The following is a 21,283-nucleotide window of genomic DNA, read 5'->3' on the forward strand; positions in this document are numbered from 1 at the left end:
GTCACTTCTAACCATGAATCCAGAACGAGCTGTATTTTGAGCTTGATTAAATAAATGATTCGTTTAGAATGGGGAGGACGTCTTAAAATATTAAACTTGCAGGACGTTTTAATGATACAAAGACCTCTTATATACCAAAAGATCAAGGCAAATTTGGTTTCTTATGTCATGACCCCTTTAAGACTTGTGTATTATATGAGCTGTTGTTTCAATCATCTTTTTTTTATTATCATTTTTATGTTTTAGAGCTTACAGCATTAAGTTGTCATGGCAACAAAGTTGTAAAATTGGTTATAACTTTACACAGAAACAGTTAGTAAGCAATTTTATTACACTAAAATCATTATAACACACATATTGTTTACATCTTGTCAAAAATTGGCCCCATTCACATCCATTGCGAGTGCCTCACTGTAACCCAGATTTTTGTTTTTTAAAGGACGGAAGCCAAAATTAATTTTTGTGGTAATCAACAATGCCACAAATGCTGTTGATCCAGCTGAACTTGTATTGAATCCAGAATATCCCTTTAACAAACATGTAAATAGACTTTAGTGATATATAGATATACATTAAATCGTAATATATATATATCTAAAATGGGGTTTGCTATATTTACCTTGCTAAATTAAAGTGGAAATGGGGTCCATTACGTCACAACAGAAAGCAAGACTAATGTCCAATTGCCTGATGCTCCAGACCTAATTTGTCCTTCCCATTGATGAATTGATGTATGAAGAGGCTCACACTCACATATTTTTCTTCAAACTTTCTTGCAAGTGCCTCCAATTCATCCTTGTCCTTGTACTCCAGCACCTTATCTAATGTCAGACATTTCTTTTTCTCGGTTGTTTCCTTAAACATAAATACGAAAACAAGAGACTTACCAGGGATTTGCATTACTGTGCAATAATGGTTACCTACTGTAAACCGGGTCTAAACCCTAAACGCGTTGTTGTACCTTTGTTCTGATCACATCAGGGAAGTTAAACTCCGGGTTTTAATTCCACTCGCGTTGCAACTGATAGAGATGGTGGCGATCCAGCCGCTTGCGTCGGCGCCAGTAGACCCATTTTGACAGGTAGGTCATTAGCATTGGGAGTAGAAGGGACAGTGGGAAGAGGGAAATGTGCATCGCTTGAAACTGCGGTCAGTTGAATTCTTCGTGGTGCGGCCATTGCTCAGACAGATGTCAACATCCCACGATTCTTAACAGGTGCACGAAGTCTGGTTGGGTAATTATCACCCTGCGAAGCCCATTGAAATCAGGGTCATTTTCCTTCCTTGAAAAAGAAGTTGGCGTTAGCGAATTATGCGATAAGCATTAGGTAAATGTAGTTACCCTCGAGACAACGCTAGAAATATAGGGCCTACCACGCATGTTTATTCCATATCACGTATTCGGTGAATTGCTGATGTGCTGCCTTGTATGGCATTTTCTCATTAGATCTTCAACAGCAAATTCCTTCATGAGGAAAACCCTCTATGAATAGCATAGCCGTCGTGACACCGGTAGTTGAATACTCCCCATAAATAATTCGGTTGACTTCTCATCGCAAAACAGAATAATTATTTGCAAAAGCAGAACGCAAACGGGAGGAATCCAATGTGCATTGGTAGGCAGTTCGACTTCACTGCTAGCTTTTGAGTTCGGTCTAACACATATCAGCTATGCATACGGGATTCAATTTAACCAGACATTCAAATTTGATCACCGAAATGAACACCCACAACTATTTCCAAAATCACAGTGAAACGCTCTCATTGGACGGATTAGTGCCGTGCCAGTTCAGTCGTCATCATTCTGCGTCTGGCTTTTTAAGATTAGCTGATGCATGTTAACATTTTACAGGTAAGGTAGCAGATCATTACTTTTACTGTGCATGTTATTTTATATAGCACCACTCTTCTAATTTGCTAAATCTCCAGTATATATATATATATATATATATATATACACACTGGAGATTTAGAAAATTTATCATACATGACTTTGAGCCTAAATTGACATTTTTGATGAAAACGTTCGAACATTAATACAGGTGCTGTCCATGGTCCTGAACAGCGGCTCGCAGCGCACATTTCTAAAAACACCTACGTCACTAGTTACAGGTAGGTACAACTGAGGTAAAAGGCACTTTTGATTTTGTTGCTTCTAAACACTAAACGACAACACACCCCACAGTACTTTCCTAAACACCTGTTTGTTACTATGCACTGCAATATACCTCTGCTCCTTTAGATCATTGCGTGCAATATCTAAAGTTTGATTTTGAAGTAATTTGATCTAATGTTTAATCATATTTAAAATGTTGAAAAATGTATGTAGCTAATGAGAATCACTTGAATTATCTAATTTATTTTGAGTCCAAATACTTATTTGTCATTTTGAGTTGTATTCAAGGTGATCAAAAGCTATTTAAACCGTCACATAAGTGAAAGAATGGTATTTGGGGTGAAAAGGACAATTCCCACATGAAACACAGGTGGGGTGAATAGATTTATTATGAAAATGTTCAAAGTGGGCTCACATTCACTGATCAAATCATAGTGGAAATTCATTTGTTTATAGAATACTTGATGTTCTCAAATGCCAAATGGGATTAACTTGAACAGAAAAGGGTTAAAATGTACTTCATTTTTGTTTGTTTTCAGGATGCCCCAATATTTGTTCTGCTTTGTTTCATTATTTGGAGTGGTTATGGTGTGCCTTAGCATTTTTTTTCTTCTTCCCACAGACAACTTTTTACCCAAATAATAGAAACTGTTCTGTAAGGGTTGTTTAGAAACAACTCTTGTAATTTGTTCAGAAAGTCACTGTTCTAGTCTAATAAAGATGCTTGGAAGGAGATAAAGAATAATGAGGAAAAATATTATAGGCTACAAAAGTGTCCCATTTGGAAATCAGTAATGTGGGGAGAATTGTGAGAATTTTCAATCTAGCCCATGGAGTAAAAATCTGACATGACATCTACACTCACCTAAAGGATTATTAGGAACACCTGTTCAATTTCTCATTAGTGCAATTATCTAATCAACCAATCACATGGCAGTTGCTTCAATGCATTTAGGGGTGTGGTCCTGGTCAAGACAATCTCCTGAACTCCAAATTGAATGTCAGAATGGGAAAGAAAGGTGATTTAAGCAATTTTGAGCATGGCATGGTTGTTGGTGCCAGACGGGCCGGTCTGAGTATTTCACAATCTGCTCAGTTACTGGGATTTTCACGCACAACCATTTCTAGGGTTTACAAAGAATGGTGTGAAAAGGGAAAAACATCCAATATGCGGCAGTCCTGTGGGCGAAAATGCCTTGTTGATGCTAGAGGTCAGAGGAGAATGGGCCGACTGATTCAAGCTGATAGAAGAGCAACTTTGCCTGAAATAACCACTCGTTACAACCGAGGTATGCAGCAAAGCATTTGTGAAGCCACAACATGCACAACCTTGAGGCGGTTGGGCTACAACAACAGAAGACCCCACCGGGTACCACTCATCTCCACTACAAATAGGAAAAAGAGGCTACAATTTGCAAGAGCTCACCAAAATTGGACAGTTGAAGACTGGAAAAATGTTGCCTGGTCTGATGAGTCTCGATTTCTGTTGAGACATTTAGATGGTAGAGTCAGAATTTGGCATAAACAGAATGAGAACATGGATCCATCATGCCTTGTTACCACTGTGCAGGCTAGTGGTAGTGGTGTAATGGTGTGGGGGATGTTTTCTTGGCACACTTTAGGCCCCTTAGTGCCAATTGGGCATCGTTTAAATGCCACGGCCTACCTGAGCATTGTTTCTGACCATGTCCATCCCTTTATGGCCACCATGTACCCATCCTCTGATGGCTACTTCCAGCAGGATAATGCACCATGTCACAAAGCTCGAATCATTTCAAATTGGTTTCTTGAACATGACAATGAGTTCACTGTACTAAAATGGCCCCCACAGTCACCAGATCTCAACCCAATAGAGCATCTTTGGGATGTGGTAGAATGGGAGCTTCGTGCCCTGGATGTGCATCCCACAAATCTCCATCAACTGCAAGATGCTATCCTATCAATATGGGCCAACATTTCTAAAGAATGCTTTCAGCACCTTGTTGAATCAATGCCATGTAGAATTAAGGCAGTTCTGAAGGCGAAAGGGGGTCAAACACAGTATTAGTATGGTGTTCCTAATAATCCTTTAGGTGAGTGTATATTACTTTTGGATGCACCTAAGGTAGTCTCTGCTGTTTGGACGTCTAGGTGACCAATAGATGGCAGTAGAATACTAAATACCAATTGCCTCCAGTTTAAATGACTAATTTGGAGTGTCAGACTGCATTTGGATGAAGTCTTTGCAAATAACTGTAAAGGTGAACGTTCTACATTTTAGGATCTTATATTTAAAATATTGCTCAAGCATTGGATAAAACATTTTGTATTTGACTGATAAATACTTTTGGTATTACCATTTTAATGATTTTCAGTTAAAGTTTTGCTTTATCTATTTGTCTGTTATCTATAAGATTATCTCCAGTAGTAATGTAGTATTTTTATGTGAAATGTCAATTTCTGTATCTATTTTTTTACTGTTTAAGTTAACAGTTAAGGGTGTTTTTTTGTATGTCTAGTTAAAATTTATAAATCGTTTTGGATATTGTACCCTAAGAACCTATTGTGTACCTTTTTTAAAGGTCCTTTTATATGTTTGTTCCCTCTTGTCTCCTTAACGGTACAAATATGTATCCAAAACAAGGGTTCAACACCTTTTTGATGCTATGTACCTTAAACTGTACCTGAGAGTATTCAGACCGGGCTTTTAAAGACTTAACAGATATGGTTCATGAGAGCTAATGAGAGCCTCTCTTCATAAGCCTCCTATCAGTCGTGTTAAATTTGACCATTATGAATTGTATTGCCACAAATATTAACATGTAGATTACTTAATGTTTTTTTTTTTTTAAATGAGACAACTTACTAATTAATTGTCAAAAGATTACACATGTTGTATGATGGATAAGGCTGCGTTGATTCTAAGAGCCAAATTATGGTTGACTAAATAGACAGTAGTGTGAAAATGTCTAAATTAGTTTTGTTATTTTGTCAGTATTGTCAGACAGCCAGTGCCCACCAGAGGACGAGAAAATTTCTTAAATTAAAAAAGTTAAGCTATAATAAAATAATAGAATTTACTATTATAAATCTAAATTACTATTATAATCTAATATTTCAAGCATGTAATCTGACATCATATTCCTTGTAAAGGGATAGTGCACCCAAAAATGAAGGTTCTCTTATCATTTACTCACCCTCATGCCATCCCTTTCTTCTGCACAAATGAAGATATTTTTAAGAATATCTCAGCTCTGTTGGTCCATACAATGCAAGTGAATGGTGGCCAGAACTTTGAAGCTCCAAAAAGCACAAAAGCAGCATAAATTAAACTTGACAACAAAATTGAAGTCCTTTTTTACGATAAATCTCTTTTGACCAGCCCCGACCAGTAGGTGGCGATATGTACAAAAAAAATGAGAGAAGAATGGGGAATGAAAGTGGAGATTTATAGTAAAAAAGGACTTAAATATGGATCTGTTTCTTACCCCAGCCTGCCATGGCTTCAGAAGACATGGATTTAACCACTGGATTCATATGGATTCATTTTATGCTTCCTTTATGTGCTTTTAAAGCGTTTATGAGCTTTAAAGTTCTGGCCACCATTCACTTGTATTGTATGGACCTACAGAGCTTAAATATTCTTCAAAAACATTTTTTGTTCTGCAGTAGATATAAAGTCATACACATCTGGGATGGCCCTAGGGTGAGTAAATGATTTTCATTTTTGGGTGAACTATTCCTTTAACAGCCCCCTACAACTACTGTTACTATTGAAGAACATATATGTCTTTAAACTTGTGGAATCACAAAATAAATTGTGTTGATTATTTTAATCTTAACAGAAAGTTGTACAGGGCCCTGTGATGAGGGGGGCCTTGCTGACAAAGTCTTTCATCAATTTAAGTGACGGAAAACTCTGCAAAGGACTGTTTGGCAATTTAGGTATCTTTATTATTGAAGTTTGGTCTGTGTTTTGTTTCTTATAGCCTAAATATCTAAGCTTTCTCTTTAGTTACATTAAGATTCACCTCACCTTACCGGCACTCACCATGGAACGAGCCTCTTATGAATCGACTTTGACAGTCACAAAGGCGTCGTAATTGCAGTCTGTCGAATTCCATTCCATGTTAACATATCACAAAGTTATTCAAACGTAATTCGGGACGCATATGCTTGCGTTATCTCTCCCTCTAAGCAATTATAAATGAATTTCACGGTGTGGGCTTTTAATGCTAATAAGATACCCCTCCCTGCTGGCTTATGAACGAACAGGCCAGTCTCACTGACAAACCGGGCACGAAAACCTGTGGTGTGCGCAAGAGATGCGTGTATGGCCTGAGATAGAAAGTGTCGGAGGATCAGATTGCATCTCTTTTGTTTAACCAGACTCCTGTTTCAATGAGCTAATGAAGCGGAAGAGACTTGCACCCAGTGGATAGAGAAGGCCGACAGAAGCGGCGAATTAAAAAAGGTGTCAATAAATGTGTGAAAGACAATGAGCTAAAACACACACGCTTTATAAAGAGGACAATGAGGGACAGATGGAAGGTGGAGAGGGGGCTCCAACCAGTGACAGGACCCCTCAGCGTTTCATCAGAGCGGAGAGAGAGAGAGTTACATTAATGTCCCAGGATGATTTAAAGCGCTCTGGGACACAGGTCCCCAAAGTGAATAATGTAGTCCTTTTATTAACTTGAGCAAACATGTTCTGTTTTTAATTAACCAGTAAGATCAGAGCAAGACAGCCAAATTTATCCAGCTGTGTGCAGTTTAGAACAACTATGCTTAAATATTCAAATTTAGATTTGATTTTGTAATTTGACAGCAATGCTGTATGACATGTTCAAAAATAACGACAGATGAGTTTTAATAAAGTTAAAAATCTAAACTATTTTGGGGTAGGTAATCAATCATACAGCTCTTTGTATTTCTATGGCACATATTTATTATTTTAGTGAGATAAAGACGTAGGTTAAAGTCACAAAATTGGACCATAGGCTTATAGATTACTCCTTCCTTATGAATGAGGCAATAACATGGATCACCACTGTATTTCGCTGTGACATCTATCCAGCCCATCGTTTGAGTAGAGCAACTTGTCACTCAAAATTAACTGTTGGGTTGGTTAAAGGGATAGTTCGCCCAAAAATGAAAACTCTCTCATCATTTATTCACACTTATATGCCGTCCCAGATTAATATCTCCGCTCTGTAGGAGGCCAGAATTTTAAAGGTCCAAAAAGCACATAAAGATAGCATAAAAGTAAGCCATACATGTCTCCAGAAGCAGTATGATTGGTGTGAAAAAAGATAAAGATTTTTACAATAAATCTCCGCTTTCACATTGTTCATATTTTGTTTTTGGCAACTCACATTAGTCATGCATATCGCCACCTACTGCTGCAGGGAGGATAATTTATAGTAATGAACTTAAATATTGATTTGTTTCTCAACCACACCTATCATATCTCTTCTGAAGACATGGATTAAATCACTGGAGTTGTATGGATTACTTTTATGCTGCTTTATTATGCTTTTTGGACCTTCAAAGTTCTGGCCACCATTCAATTGCATTGTATGGACCTCCAGAGCTGAGATATTCTTCTAAACATCTTTGTTTGTGTTCAGTAGAAAAAAGTAAATGATGAGAGAATTCATTTTTTTACTGAACTATCCCTAGTGTATATATTGCCTTAGATCTTAGGTAAGATTTCAGATCTCACATCTGAGACATGAAAGATTCATGAATGAGCTAGAAGAATTAATCTTTCGGAATTATAGGTGGGGGCGAGACAAGAAGCTGTTTGAAAAATAAGGGAAGGGCAACGAAGGCAATTCATTAAGCAGCAGAGTTGACCTGCCTTGCCTTAATTAAAACATCTTCGCTGGTTTATATTGTGGGTACTGGGGCGTCTCTGGGGTGTTGAGCTTCCTGCGCGCAGCAGATGGCCGTGCTGGCCGAAAATAATAGTTGACGCTCCCCCTCCCGTACCTCATTGTACCAGATCCGAACAACGTGAGCCCGTGAGCCACCGGGGGATTAAAACAGCGTAGATAACAAAGAGATATTAACTATTCAGGGCCCTCACGAATGACCGCGGTCAGTGCACATCAAGAACGTGATTGATATCCAGATGACACAAGTCAAATGACGTTCATGGACTTTATTACTGAAATTGAGGAAGATGCGTGATCCCGATTTGCAAGACGAACTGTGTTTAGCCTATATCTCTGCCAGATCTCCCAGCACTCCCTGTCACCATCAATAACCGTTCACTGACAGTTGAAAACACATTTTTTATGAGAGGGAGTTAATTTCAAACTAAATAAAACATGTTCTACAATGAATGCTTTTTAGGATATTGCCTACTGTTCTATTGAACTGTACTTTCATGACTTTATGTTTGGGGTCCAATGATTCAATGATATTCTACATGAAAAAACTCATTGTAAACTCAACTCATTGCACGTGAAAATACATTGCAGAGATTACTTGAAGTTGAGAATGGGTCAACGATGTGACACTCGTTTTGTGTCCAGATAACTTATTCAAAAATACAAACAGAAATAGATAGGATAAATACAAAAATTAACAACACAGGCAAAAAGATTAGATGTCTAAACTTGGCACCTGTTTTAAACTATAAGATTTGTATTTGTATTACCTCGGACAACCTTCGATGTTAAGTGTCATTTAAGCTATTAATAATAATAATAATAATAATAATAATACATTGACATTGGTGATTCATCGCTAGGTGGCGATAAAGGAATGGTTTCTTTTTCACATGACCGTTGGTAGTTCGTTTCTTTTGTCAGCTCTGACACTTACCATTACTGAAGTCGAATGGAAGTGTGTATGACAGGTCGCTTATCTCATCTTCTTTCCCTTAATGCTAATGGTTAAAAAATGCGTTTTGCTTAAACGCGAGCGCGCACGCACGCACCCACACACAAGCACGCACTCTCACGTAGAAACACACAAATGTGCCCTTCAGTTTCTGTGATTAACCGGAGAAGTATGTAAATGATTCTCACAAATGCTCCGCGAAAACTGGCTTCACCATTCCTCAAATTATATCATTACTATATTTTGAAAATGTTAATCTGTTCAACGGATTTCCCTCGGGAGCAAGTAAATTAGTTCTATTTCTGCGTGCCCGCGCGTGAGGCACCAGGAAGCGACAAGCACCTTCGATTCTTTGATTACAATTAGACAAACCCTGCTCGGGGTCCGTCAAGCATTGATAATTTGTGGCATATTAAGCACGTTTTAGAAAAAGGTGATGAGTCAGTTTTAATTGAAATGAAATGATTTCTCTAATAGAAGTTCGAGTTATTATTATTATTAAAGAGATTCCATTTTGCCCTAAATGCATAGGCCTACCATGTTAAGATTTCTGAAGGGTATTGTAGGTTGTCAAGACTGAATAAGGTAATTTGAAGAGGAATTGCGTATTTTCCCTCTGTCAATCAGAAGTGAAGTGAAATAAAATTCTGAATAAATCGTTTTGACTTTCTGTTTTTCTGCAGCCAGCCAACTCCACAATTGCTGATAATTAGTGCGCGGGAAAGTTTTAATTCCATGATTAGCTGACCGGGATTAGAGGAAATTTTGCCTGGCACCCACATCTGAATTTGAGTGAAACAAGCATAGAAAGGAAAATTATTTTACACTTTAATGGGTTCCGTTTGTGGAATCATTAATTTACGTTTCACCCTCTAATTAGCTGTAGCCTACATAGACTAGTTATCGAATACTATCTTAGTTTTAATAGCTACAAATGAACTCAAATTTAATTTAGTAATTAACACACACACAAACACACACACACACACACACACACACACACACACACACACACACACAAATGTGCCCTCTGTGATTGTATATAGGCTATATATAGAACACACACAAACACATATATATACATATATACAGTGCATCCGGAAAGTATTCACAGCACTTCCCTTTTTCCACAATTTGTTATATTACAGCCTTATTCCACCTTCATTGATTAAATTCATTATTTTCCTCAAAATTCTTCAAACAATACCCCATAATGACAACATGAAAGAAGTTTGTTTGAAATCTTTGCAAATTTATAAGAAAAAAAAAAAAAAATCACATGTAGGCTAAGTATTCACAGCCTTTGCCATGACACTCAAAATTGAGCTCAGGTGCGTCCTGTTTCCACTGATCATCCTTGAGATGTTTCTACAACTTGATTGTATTCTACCTGTGGTAAATTCAGTTGATTGGACATGATTTGGAAAGGCACACACCTGTCTATATAAGGTCCCACCATTAACAGTGCATGTCAGAGCACAAACCAAGCCATGAAGTCCAAGGAGTTGTCTGTAACCTCCCAGACCGGATTGTATCGAGGCACAGATCTGGAGAAGGGTACAAAAAGGTCCCAATGAGCACAGTTGCCTCCATCATCCATAAATGGAAGAAGTTTGGAACGACCAGGACTCTTGCTAGAGCTTGCCACCCGGCCAAACTGAGCGGCCGGGGGAGAAGGGCCTTAGTCAGGGAGGTGACCAAGAACCCAATGGTCACTCTGATAGAGCTCCAGCGTTTCTCTGTGGAGAGAGGAGAACCTTCCAGAAGAACAACCATCTCTGCAGCACTCCACCTATCAGGCCTGTATGGTACAGTGGCCAGAAGGAAGCCACTCCAGGAAAGGCACATAACAGCCCGCCTGGAGTTTGCCAAAAGGCACCTGAAGGACTCTCAGACCATGAGAAACTAAATTCTCCGGTCTGATGAAACTCTTTGGCCTGAATGGCAAGTGTCTTGTCTGGAGGAAACCAGGCACCGCACATCACCTGGCCAATACCATCCCTACAGTGAAGTAATGTGGGGATGTTTTTCAGCGGCAGGAACTGGGAGACTAGTCCGGATCGAGGGAAAGATGAATGAAGCAATGTACAGAGACATCCTTGATGAAAACCTGCTCCAGATCGTTCTGGACCTCAGACTGGGGTGAAGGTTCATCTTCCAACAGGACAACGACCCTAAGCACACAGCCAAGATAACAAAGGAGTGGCTACGGGACAACTCTGTGAATGTCCTTGAGTGGCCCAGCCAGAGCCCAGACTTGAACCCGATTGAACATCTCTGGAGAGATCTGAAAATGGCTGTGCACTGACCCACCCCATCCAACCTTATGGAGCTTGAGAGGTCCTGCAAAGAAGAATGGGAGAAACCGCCCCAAAATAGGTGTGACAAACTTGTAGCAGCATACATAAAAAGACTTTTGGCTGTAATTTGTGGCAAAGGTGCTTTAACAAAGTATTGAGCAAAGGCTGTGAATACTCATGTACTTTTTTTTTTTTTTTTAAATAAATTTTGCAAAGATTTCGAAAACTTCTTTCACGTTGTCATTATGGGGTATTGTTTGTAGAATTTCGAGGAAAATAATGACTTTAATCCATTTTGGAAAAAGGCTGTTACATAATAAAATGTGGAAAAAGTGAAGCGCTGTTTTCTGGATGCACTGTATATATATACACACACATCACATCCATGCCATATGCCCTACAACACTTACCGCTTTGACCACTCAAAATTTTGCTCACCATATACCGATTTTGCCAAAAGAAAAGTCTGTCTGCTTTTTCTGATTTCACTGTGAGATCAGGCTGTAATATTCAAACATGCATGATGCAGGTATATCCTGTTGCTGCATGTAATAGAGAAAAATATCTTATGTTTTGGATTTATAAATTGCTTGGACAGTCACTGTTGAAATCTGACACGTGTTGATCTTTAATCCTGTTTTGTTCAGTTTGATAGTGTTTTAAGGTTAATATACTGGTTGATAACTGATTATAAACATAGTTTCCACTTAATAACATGCTTCAGCCAAGAAAGGAGTTACATTACTTGTGCCTGAGTCTTAAAAAATCTATAAAACTAAATGCAATTCATAGCATTCATGCCTGTGTTTTGGTTTGTTTGATTGTATTATGTTCCTACAATGTGTTTTTGTTTGGTCAAATTCACCTCAAACAGAAACGACGTCTGCATAATGGGTTTTGTTGTCTGGGGGACATATTGTAAAGAACATGATGGTTAAATATTTTAACGTCATATTTTTCTCTCTCTCTGTTACAGATTAAAAGGTGCTATAGATTAAAAGAAGCGAAAGTGTGATAAAAGTGAGCTAAAAAGTTAATTAAAGCTCAACAGCCTGTCACTTGGCCGGATTAGAAACAACGGGCGCCTCGCAATGCTTTGCAAGGGGCTCGTGTCAAGGGCTGTCTAGGAGCCGCGTGCGTCTATAGCGGATACATGTGCTCAGTACTGGAGCCCTTTCAAAAAGCTTTCAATCGGCGAGAAGCCAATTATTGAACTTAGATGTTGGAGGAGGGGGCAGAATGAAACGATTTCCATCATTCCTGTATGCGATGTAAAGAAATGTTTGGGGATAAAGAGGAGAGAGATACAAACCAAGAGCATCAAACGAGCGCTCACACAGACAACTCGCACTTTGAAAGCGACCAGCGCGAGCAGAGTGGCCTTTTCTTTTGTTTGTTTTTGGAAAGTGCTGATCTGAAATAAACATATTGAAATGCAGAGAGGCGACCAGCCAACAGACTGCGGGGTCAAGTGACGAACGGATTATATGCTTCTTCTTAATAATGTTAATTAAACAATTTGCATGCTAATAAGGTAACAATTATCGTGCCTCTCTGTTGAAAGATTTAGGTTATTACTACACGCAATTCGGGAGCTACTGAGGGTCAGCGCAAGCGAGCGGTGAGAAATTTCAACTCAAATTAACATTCTGGCAGCTGGAGAAATTGGATAAATAAAGTGGAAATAATTCCCGGTAATGGAGGAGATGATCAGGGAGAGGGAAAGCCCGTGTACTTATTTTATACCCTCACAGGATTGATTACCATACTGTATTCAGACCCCCCTTCTCCCTCTCCTAGTAACACATACACTTTCCAAATTCAATACAAAGTATCGAGACAAATAAGGCAGTAGACTGGCCGGACATGGACATTTAGCATTTATAGGGGCAAGATAATTCAATTGACATCTCCAATCACCACACTATACAGAATCACTCTAGACACAATATACAATAATTATTGTTGTTACCACTATTTATCATTTTTCTTCTTCCTTCTTTTGTACATTTACTATTACAGACTATTACGTGATTGATGCAAGATCTGCACCCTAAATTCTATTAATAAAGCTATAAACAAGAATTCCACAAACAGCCTACATCTTGTGTTGTTTTCAAAGACAGAAAATATTGGCTTTAGTCCATTACACTGGAAAAATAATAATAACATAAAATAAAACTGACTAAAAATAGAAAATGAAAATAAATAGTGTATGCTCCAAAACATACATATTTATAACATGTTAAGCTTATTTAAATTGCAGTAATATGTACAACACAAAATATTAATTATAAGGTGAGCTCAAGAGTGATACATTAACTAAAAGAATAACTGTGATTTCCTTGAACTTCTTTTGCTTAAAAATCCATAAAATTAAGAGTTTAAGTACTAATATCTCAAAAGATCAAGAACAGAACTGAGATTTTGGGAAATAGCCCAAAACACATGTAAACCTTGTGCTTGAAAGTTTTAAGCATGTTTTTTGTTCAAAAGGTACTTATTAACAATATGGTATTAGTTGTTAAAACATATTTGTGTTACATACCATTTGAAGTTAAATTAACTGATATATTTGAGTATATGTAACAAAGTTTTTCTAGTTATGCTGACATAAAATGACCATAAGTTTAACTTATTTAAAAAGTGTAATGCAAAAATGCTACATATATATATATTAAGTCAATCCAACACACAATCAAATTTCAGTGTATCAACTGACTTTTTGGGTGGGTAAAGAATATAATAACACCATTATTTTAAAACTTGACTTCTAAACTTTTCTTTGCAAAATGGGTTATTAGGACTTCTGTCACCCACTCCCACTTGTGGATACAAATGATCACTCAATACAAGCAAACTTGATTATTTGCATGAAATGGCTTGCGATGAAAGCGATGTAGAGGTAATGTGAACATAAAGCCTTTATAAAGGCTTCTGTCTTCTGAACAACACTGTAGGCGCAAGATTCTAAGCCGAACTCATGCATTGTCTGGTCTTATCTTATAGGCCTAACGTTTCCCCAACACAGACTTGTGCCTTCATCTTCATAAGCTATATACAGCTCTGGAAAACATTAAGAGACCACTGCTAAATTATCAGTTTCTCTGGATTTCCTATGTATTCATTTGAATAAAATGATTTTTTTTGTTTTATTCTAAGTACTGACAACATTTCTCCCAAATTCCATATAAAAATATTGTCACTAAGAGCATGTATTTGCAGAAAATGACAACTGGTCAAAATAACAAAAAAGATGCAGAATTTTCGGACCTCGAATAATGCAAAGAAAACAATATTCATCATATTCATATTCATATTCAAACCTCTGGAATGTGATCAAGAGGAAGACCGATTGCCACAATTCATCAAACTAAGCCGAGCTGCTTGAATTTTTGCACCAAGAGTGGCATAAAGTCACCCAACAGCAATGTGAAAGACTACAGAGCATGCCAAGACACATGAAAGCTGTGATTGAAAAACAGGGTTATTCCACCAAATATTGATTTCTGAACTCTTCCTAAGTTAAAACATGAGTATTGAGTTGTTTTAAAGTGAATATTAACATGTTTTCTTTGCATTATTCGAGGTCTGAAAACACTGCATCTTTTTTGTTATTTTGACCAGTTGTCATTTTCTGCAAATAAATGCTCTTAATTTTAAAATAAATATTTGAATTTGGGAGAAATGTTCTCAGTACTTTATATAATGAAACAAAAAATGTAATTTTATTCAAACACTTAACTTTACATGGTAAATCCAGATAAACTGATGATTTGCAGTGCTCTCAGTTTTTTCCAGAGCTGTAAATATTCATAACACCTGCCTAGATCATGGCCACAGTTATCAGAACTTTGGAAATGAATTAAAATAAAGTGAGGCGCACTCGCGTGTAGATATGGGAGAAGCTTGTAGTTTTAAATTCATCTTGACAGCTCGCAAAAGGGTGCACCCGCAGGTATCGGATCCAAATATTCGGTGCACGATGCCCCCGCGTAATAGGAGAACATCATTTACGCATTCAGCGAGCCAGATATTCCATGAAATTGATCAAATATGCGGCACTTGACGTTTTCTGTTGTTAGAATATGTTTTTGTTTTCAAAGTCCAAGTATGATATCCAGACCAGAAATAATTCGCTATTTTGACAGAATCGCTGAACGTTTATTTAGTCGCTATTTAGAATATAGTCGGAATCAATCAATTTGCCACTTTCGCCTCCTCCATTTTCTCCTCCCTCTCGCCTATTTGTGATGTCTTGTGTCGTGTTGTGACAGCGCTGGTATTGTTTATTGAGGTGGATGTCAAGTATAATTAGCAATCGATATGGAAAACGTTTCGTGTCATGGTTTTGACGTCACCGACGATTAGGGTTTCTTATTGGTTGCGAATTCCCCAGCGCGAGTGCTAGTTATTTGTACAAGGGGAGAGTTGATGTTGACAAAGAGGGTGAGCGCAAAAAAGCCTGTGCGCCTTCCTCAGTCACCTTATTCCTCACCCGAGAGCGCAAAGCATGTCCACGCTCGCCCCTCTACGGCTGCTGCATGCATTCTAAGGGAAGAATTGGAGCTTGTTTGCCCAGACAAACGGTTCCCTGATCCGGAGATGAAATGATGGATAGCCGGATCCTCGAGCATCATCATGCCCAGTTTGGAGGCTCTTTGGGAGGCATGGTTGGAATGGGGTTTCCCTACCACATCGGCCCCCATCACGTTTACGATCTTTCCGGACACCAGCTACAGTCGGCGGCCGCAGTACCGTTTTCTATAGACGGATTACTCAACGGATCATGCTCAGCGTCTGTTGCAAACTCTAACCCATTACTCGGATCTGGCTGTGGCGTAAACGGGGATAGTCGGTATAAACTCAGCGGTAAGAGAACGACCATCCGCTTCCTTTCTCAAATAGCATGTCATTTGCAAAGGGGTTCGTAATGTATTACAATTTTTTACAAGAGGCCTGTAGACCCAATTCTTTTTTAATTACACATAAAAAAAAATTTAAAACAAATTTTTTGGAAAAGTTTTTTTTTCCCAATTTTAATAAGTGCAGATGAACTGAAAATTATTTTTCGCGGACACGATGTTAAAGATGATTATTAAGATTTGATGTGTTAATCCAGATCGTGGATTTAAAACCTTTAAACGCTTGTGTCATGGAGGATGAAACCATTGGCTCTGCCAAATTCTGTTTGTAAATCTAGACTTGATACACAACATATCATGATTATAAACAAATAATGATTAGGTGAACAAAATTAATCTCAAAACTATTTTAAAAATATTTCGTAAAGGTTACAAATGAATGTGAAACCATGTACGATGATGAACAATAATCCAATTGATTTAGATTTTATTGGAATTGTCTGTATTTTAAGAATCATGTAAATGGCAAAAACAATAATATTACCCATTTAAAAATATATTTAATAGGCTAGTTAATTAGTTGCTAGTATACATTTTTTGCTTTTTATTTGACAAATTACATTTTTGAGAATTTATTTCTGTCAACAAAATGCTGACAATTCCAAGTAGAACTGAAAGTGTTGTGCATGTTCATGTTTGTAAGCGCATGTCCTCACAAATTTTGTGGTCCTAGATTCCGGAGACCATGACAAGGAAAGCCCTGGTTGTAAACGGAGGCGAACGCGTACAAATTTTACGGGCTGGCAGCTGGAGGAACTAGAGAAAGCGTTCAACGAAAGCCATTATCCGGATGTGTTCATGCGAGAGGCGCTCGCGCTACGTCTAGACCTTGTTGAGTCACGTGTTCAGGTAATGGTGGTTTTATTACAAAATCTTAACATCATCTTATTATAATTGCATATTTATTATTAATCGGACATGTTATTAGCTTCAACAGTTTCTCCAAACTTCACGTAGGCCTACTTTTGTTTACATTTCTGCCTAATCTGATGAAATATTAAAATGTAAAGGTTTTAAATACCAAAAGGATTATAATTTGTACAGATGCGTGGTAACAGGATAGGCAGATTTAAAATAATAGTATACTAAAATAGGCTAATTATTTTAACAGTAGCCTAATGTTATGCTAAATAATTATTTATTGACCAATTAAAGCCATTAATTGACAAGCTTTGATTTATTTGGAGAATTTGGAATCTGTAAATGCATGTTTTTCTATAGCAGATTATTATAACAGTGTAGTCCCTTTTAATAAGATGAAAAAGTTGACAGAGTAAATGTTGAAAAAATTGTCTGTTATGGTGCACTCAATAACTTACATAGATTACTTCCTCACTCACATTTTTGTTAAAAATGTTTTATTTAAACAATTTGACCAATTATTACCAAATTAAATATATTCCTGTGGGTTGTGAATGATGTCCTGAACTACTGATAAACATGGGACGTGCAGCATTTGTCTGCATTTTCCTTTTTACTCGACGCTGGATAAGCAGCAGTCTTGTTTGGGGAGTTAAGAGCTTAGCTTTGTATTCTTAATTCCAAGGAAGATTTGCCCGCTTTATCGTAGGTTTGTGTGCTCGCAGATTTTAACGACATTAACATATCATATGTATATACAACAATTGTAATGTATAGCCTCGATCCTGCTGGTGGATGCTAACTCCTGCGTTATCAGCTCTGAACAGACGGCAGTCGTCATGTGAGGGGTCTGAGTGTGAGGTGCGAGCCTGCTGCTCTCTTGTCTCTTCTGGGCCAAATCTGTCCTAGCGCTTATAGTACCCGCCTAAATGAACTTCATGGGAACAGGGTCCAAATTAGCCTCGCAAGAACCAGACTTAATTGAGAGAGTGAGAATAAGCTATTGAGTCATCTGACAATTTAGGCGAGAGCATCTGTGGCTGTGAGCCTTAAGATATAGGCCTAGATGAAAACATTTTAATTTTAATTTTTGGGGGTTTGGTTTTCATTTCCTTTGTCCAAGTGCATGTTGTTTACGAACTGTGTGATGAATATCAAAATGAAAAAATGAGATGAAAAACAAAACAAAACGTTTTAAAAAAATCGTTTTTAGAAACATAGCACACCCATATAATGTAATAATAATTGCAATCATTTTAGAAATGTTTATCCCATACATAAATCTAATATGGCCATATATAAACATACGACCTATAATTCTAAATATATAGGCCTATGTACATATTCACATTCCACTAGTATTCAGTCAAATAAATGCACCTAACGGCTATTTTTGTAATATTTTGAAATATATGTTCCACATATGTGCAAGTATGTGACATTTATTAAAGTAAACCAAATAATAACACATAGCCTATATATTTTTGCATGTATTACCATATATCAGATTTCTGGTATTTGTTTAAACCAGATCAAATGTCCAGTTTCTTTTGATTCTTTGAGAAATACTGCATTCTATTTCAGTTAAATAAATACACAAAATAAATATAGATATATGCTCTTACCTGTATACATGATATAAACAATATTGAAATACAGTAGCCTACCTCAATATCCTATAACGCATCCAATTTCACATGTTTGTCAGATTTATTTACAGGTCTTTATTGCCTTTATAATATGTTTGCCATTCGTTGATATATAAATTAATAGATTTAATGTTTTTGAAACTCTCTAAAAATTCTCAACCTTTGCTTTCCAGGTGTGGTTCCAAAACCGGCGAGCGAAATGGCGCAAAAAGGAGAACACGAAGAAAGGGCCAGGTCGACCGGCTCACAACTCTCACCCCACTACATGCAGCGGCGAGCCAATGGACCCAGAAGAGATCGCGCGACGAGAGTTGGAGCGCTTAGAAAAGAAAAGGCGAAAACAGGAACGCAAACTCCTCAAGTCACAGAACAAACTTTTAGCGGGTGAGCTCTTACATACGCCCGGATCTGACAGCGACAGCGGAGTATCGCAGAGCACAGATAGCGAGTCGGCACCGCACAACGTGCTTCAGCCTAAAGCACATCGACAACAAACAGAACACATATGTGACCCACGCCACCAAAGAACCGGAACAGTCAACGAGACAGCTGAGCCCATAGACCCCACTCTGAACTCTGCTTTGTGCCCTGCGAACGCCATCACACGCGCATCCACGCACCAGAAACTCAACCCATTTAGTGTGGAGAGTTTACTATCCGACTCAAGTCCCAGGAGAAATGCTATCCTGGATTTTTCTCAGTTACCGCCACGGAGACCACTGATCGGAAAAGGCCATTTCCTCCTGTATCCTATTACCCAGCCACTTGGTTTCATTGTGCCACAGACAGCGATGAAACCGAGTCAGGATACAGTAAACTCGGATCACAACTGTCCCACGACAGACTTCTTGACCCCAAATAATCACTTGTGCAAGGGTACAAATGTCAATGAGGCCACAAACGATGCACTGCAAAGAGAAAGCCACAACTCTTCCAAACAGACAATACACACAAGCTCAGAATCTAATTCACCACAAAACGAGTTTGCAAATGAGCCCGAGGTCACAAACTCTACCCAGAAAGGAGGCATCTCGCCTAACCTGTCCGAATCGGACACGAAAACGCGCAGTTCTGCAGAAAACACAAATCCAGATGGAGAGGACATTAACAAGGACTGACATAGGTATAATTGTAGAGCCAAGCTGACTTGTCACAATCCCAAAGCTGATCATGACACATTTTTTTTTTTTGTATAAAAGACTGTTTGAATTCATTTTTATAGCCTACTTTTTTTTTTTTTTTTTCTTCCAGAAACGGATATTCTCTATTCAGGTGGACTATCGCTTTATGTTTCATCTCGGCTTAAAATGTCTGTTCCGATTTAGCAATCAACTTGAAGTTAGCTTACGAGCAGGATACAAGTACAACACCAATCCTCAAACAATGTATAAGTAATAAAGTATCAAGATATTTATATATGTAACGTTTTGATAAGTAATATGAAAAATAATAAAATATTGTGAAAGAAAAAGACCTCATTTTGCCAAAGCCCATTCCCGCCTTAGTGCTAGCAGTTAGCATGTCTGTATTGTTTATCGTTTTGAGAGGCTGCTGTACAGCAGGTTCGTGTTTATTGCTTTAACAAATTCATTCATTCAAAACCTCCAGTTGAAATGAGGTCTCACGCCGCGGGCGGTGGGACCCGGTCAGCTCCTGTGGAGTTTTGATATGAAAGTAATTATTCTCCCGGTGGCGGCTGGGAGGGTTCCCCCTCCCCCTTTCTGTTATCCTGAAGGGTTATTATACATTACCGATTCCAGCGATATGAAAGCACATAAACTTTCAACAATAATAGAATTAGCATGAAAGGCTGGCGCGTCAGATTGAAATGGGGAAATAATAGCCTGGCAGCTGGGAAAGTGTGTGTGTGCGTATCTAGTCAGGCAAGCCTGGGTGATTCGTGGGGCGGAATTTATATGAGGCGGGCCTGTCAGGGCTCTTGTAGGCGGCAATATTAAGATAGATGTTCAATGATATCCCTCATTGTTCTGTCGTGTGCATTGATGTTTCTGTCTTATCGGCCTATTGATCGTGTCACTGTAATAGAAAGCCATCTCTCTCTCTCTCTCTCTCTCTCTCTCTCTCTCTCTCTCTCTCTCTCTCTCTCCCACTGACACACACACACACACACACACACACACACACACACACACACACACACACACACACACACACACACATTTGCTCTAATAGTGTTAGGGTCAAAACTCATGGCATCTGCGCTGGAAAATATTAGACATGTTGATGGAGATGAAGGAGCTGTATAAGAAAGTGTCTCAGTAAGCACAGGTGGAATTTGAGGCATTAATTATCTATTCCTCAGAGCAAAATCTTTCATTTCCTTAATGCTCAACACGATTTAGAGTCTGCACAAGTGAACAGTTTAATTGTAAGACTAGCTCCACCACCACCACCACCACCACCACCACCCTCTGGTCATCGCCATTAAGCCCCTATATTTGCAAATAAATTAAAGGTAAACGGAGGGGTCGAGATTTACCCTATGACTGACATCGCACAGAGCGAGACAGCTTTAATAACATTAACATAATTTCTTATTTCGGGTTACTGCTATTTGCGCTGCATGAGATTAGTTTATAG

General features: G+C 38.2%; 1 protein-coding gene and 1 pseudogene across 2 annotated transcripts; one reads left to right on the plus strand and one right to left on the minus strand.

Annotated features, from left to right (window-relative positions):
• Positions 1-1,719, minus strand: part of LOC127652159 (ubinuclein-1-like) — a 13,171-nt pseudogene extending 11,452 nt beyond the window's left edge.
• LOC127652158 (homeobox protein unc-4 homolog) lies at positions 1,040-20,116 on the plus strand. 2 transcript variants are annotated; one of them, XM_052138219.1, is made up of 4 exons: positions 1,040-1,081; positions 2,043-2,112; positions 16,846-17,021; positions 18,856-20,116. In XM_052138219.1, the coding sequence occupies exons 2-4, from the start codon at positions 2,052-2,054 to the stop codon at positions 19,798-19,800; spliced, it is 1,182 nt and encodes a 393-aa protein (XP_051994179.1). In that variant the 5' UTR covers positions 1,040-1,081; positions 2,043-2,051; the 3' UTR covers positions 19,801-20,116. The 2 variants fall into 2 exon arrangements, with proteins under 2 accessions (XP_051994179.1, XP_051994178.1); XM_052138218.1 differs by lacking the exons at positions 1,040-1,081; positions 2,043-2,112 and adding an exon at positions 15,051-16,119.
• Positions 20,117-21,283: the final 1,167 nt, after the last annotated feature.

The sequence above is a fragment of the Xyrauchen texanus genome, chromosome 11 (genome assembly GCF_025860055.1).
Source record: "Xyrauchen texanus isolate HMW12.3.18 chromosome 11, RBS_HiC_50CHRs, whole genome shotgun sequence".
Lineage (NCBI taxonomy): Eukaryota > Metazoa > Chordata > Actinopteri > Cypriniformes > Catostomidae > Xyrauchen > Xyrauchen texanus.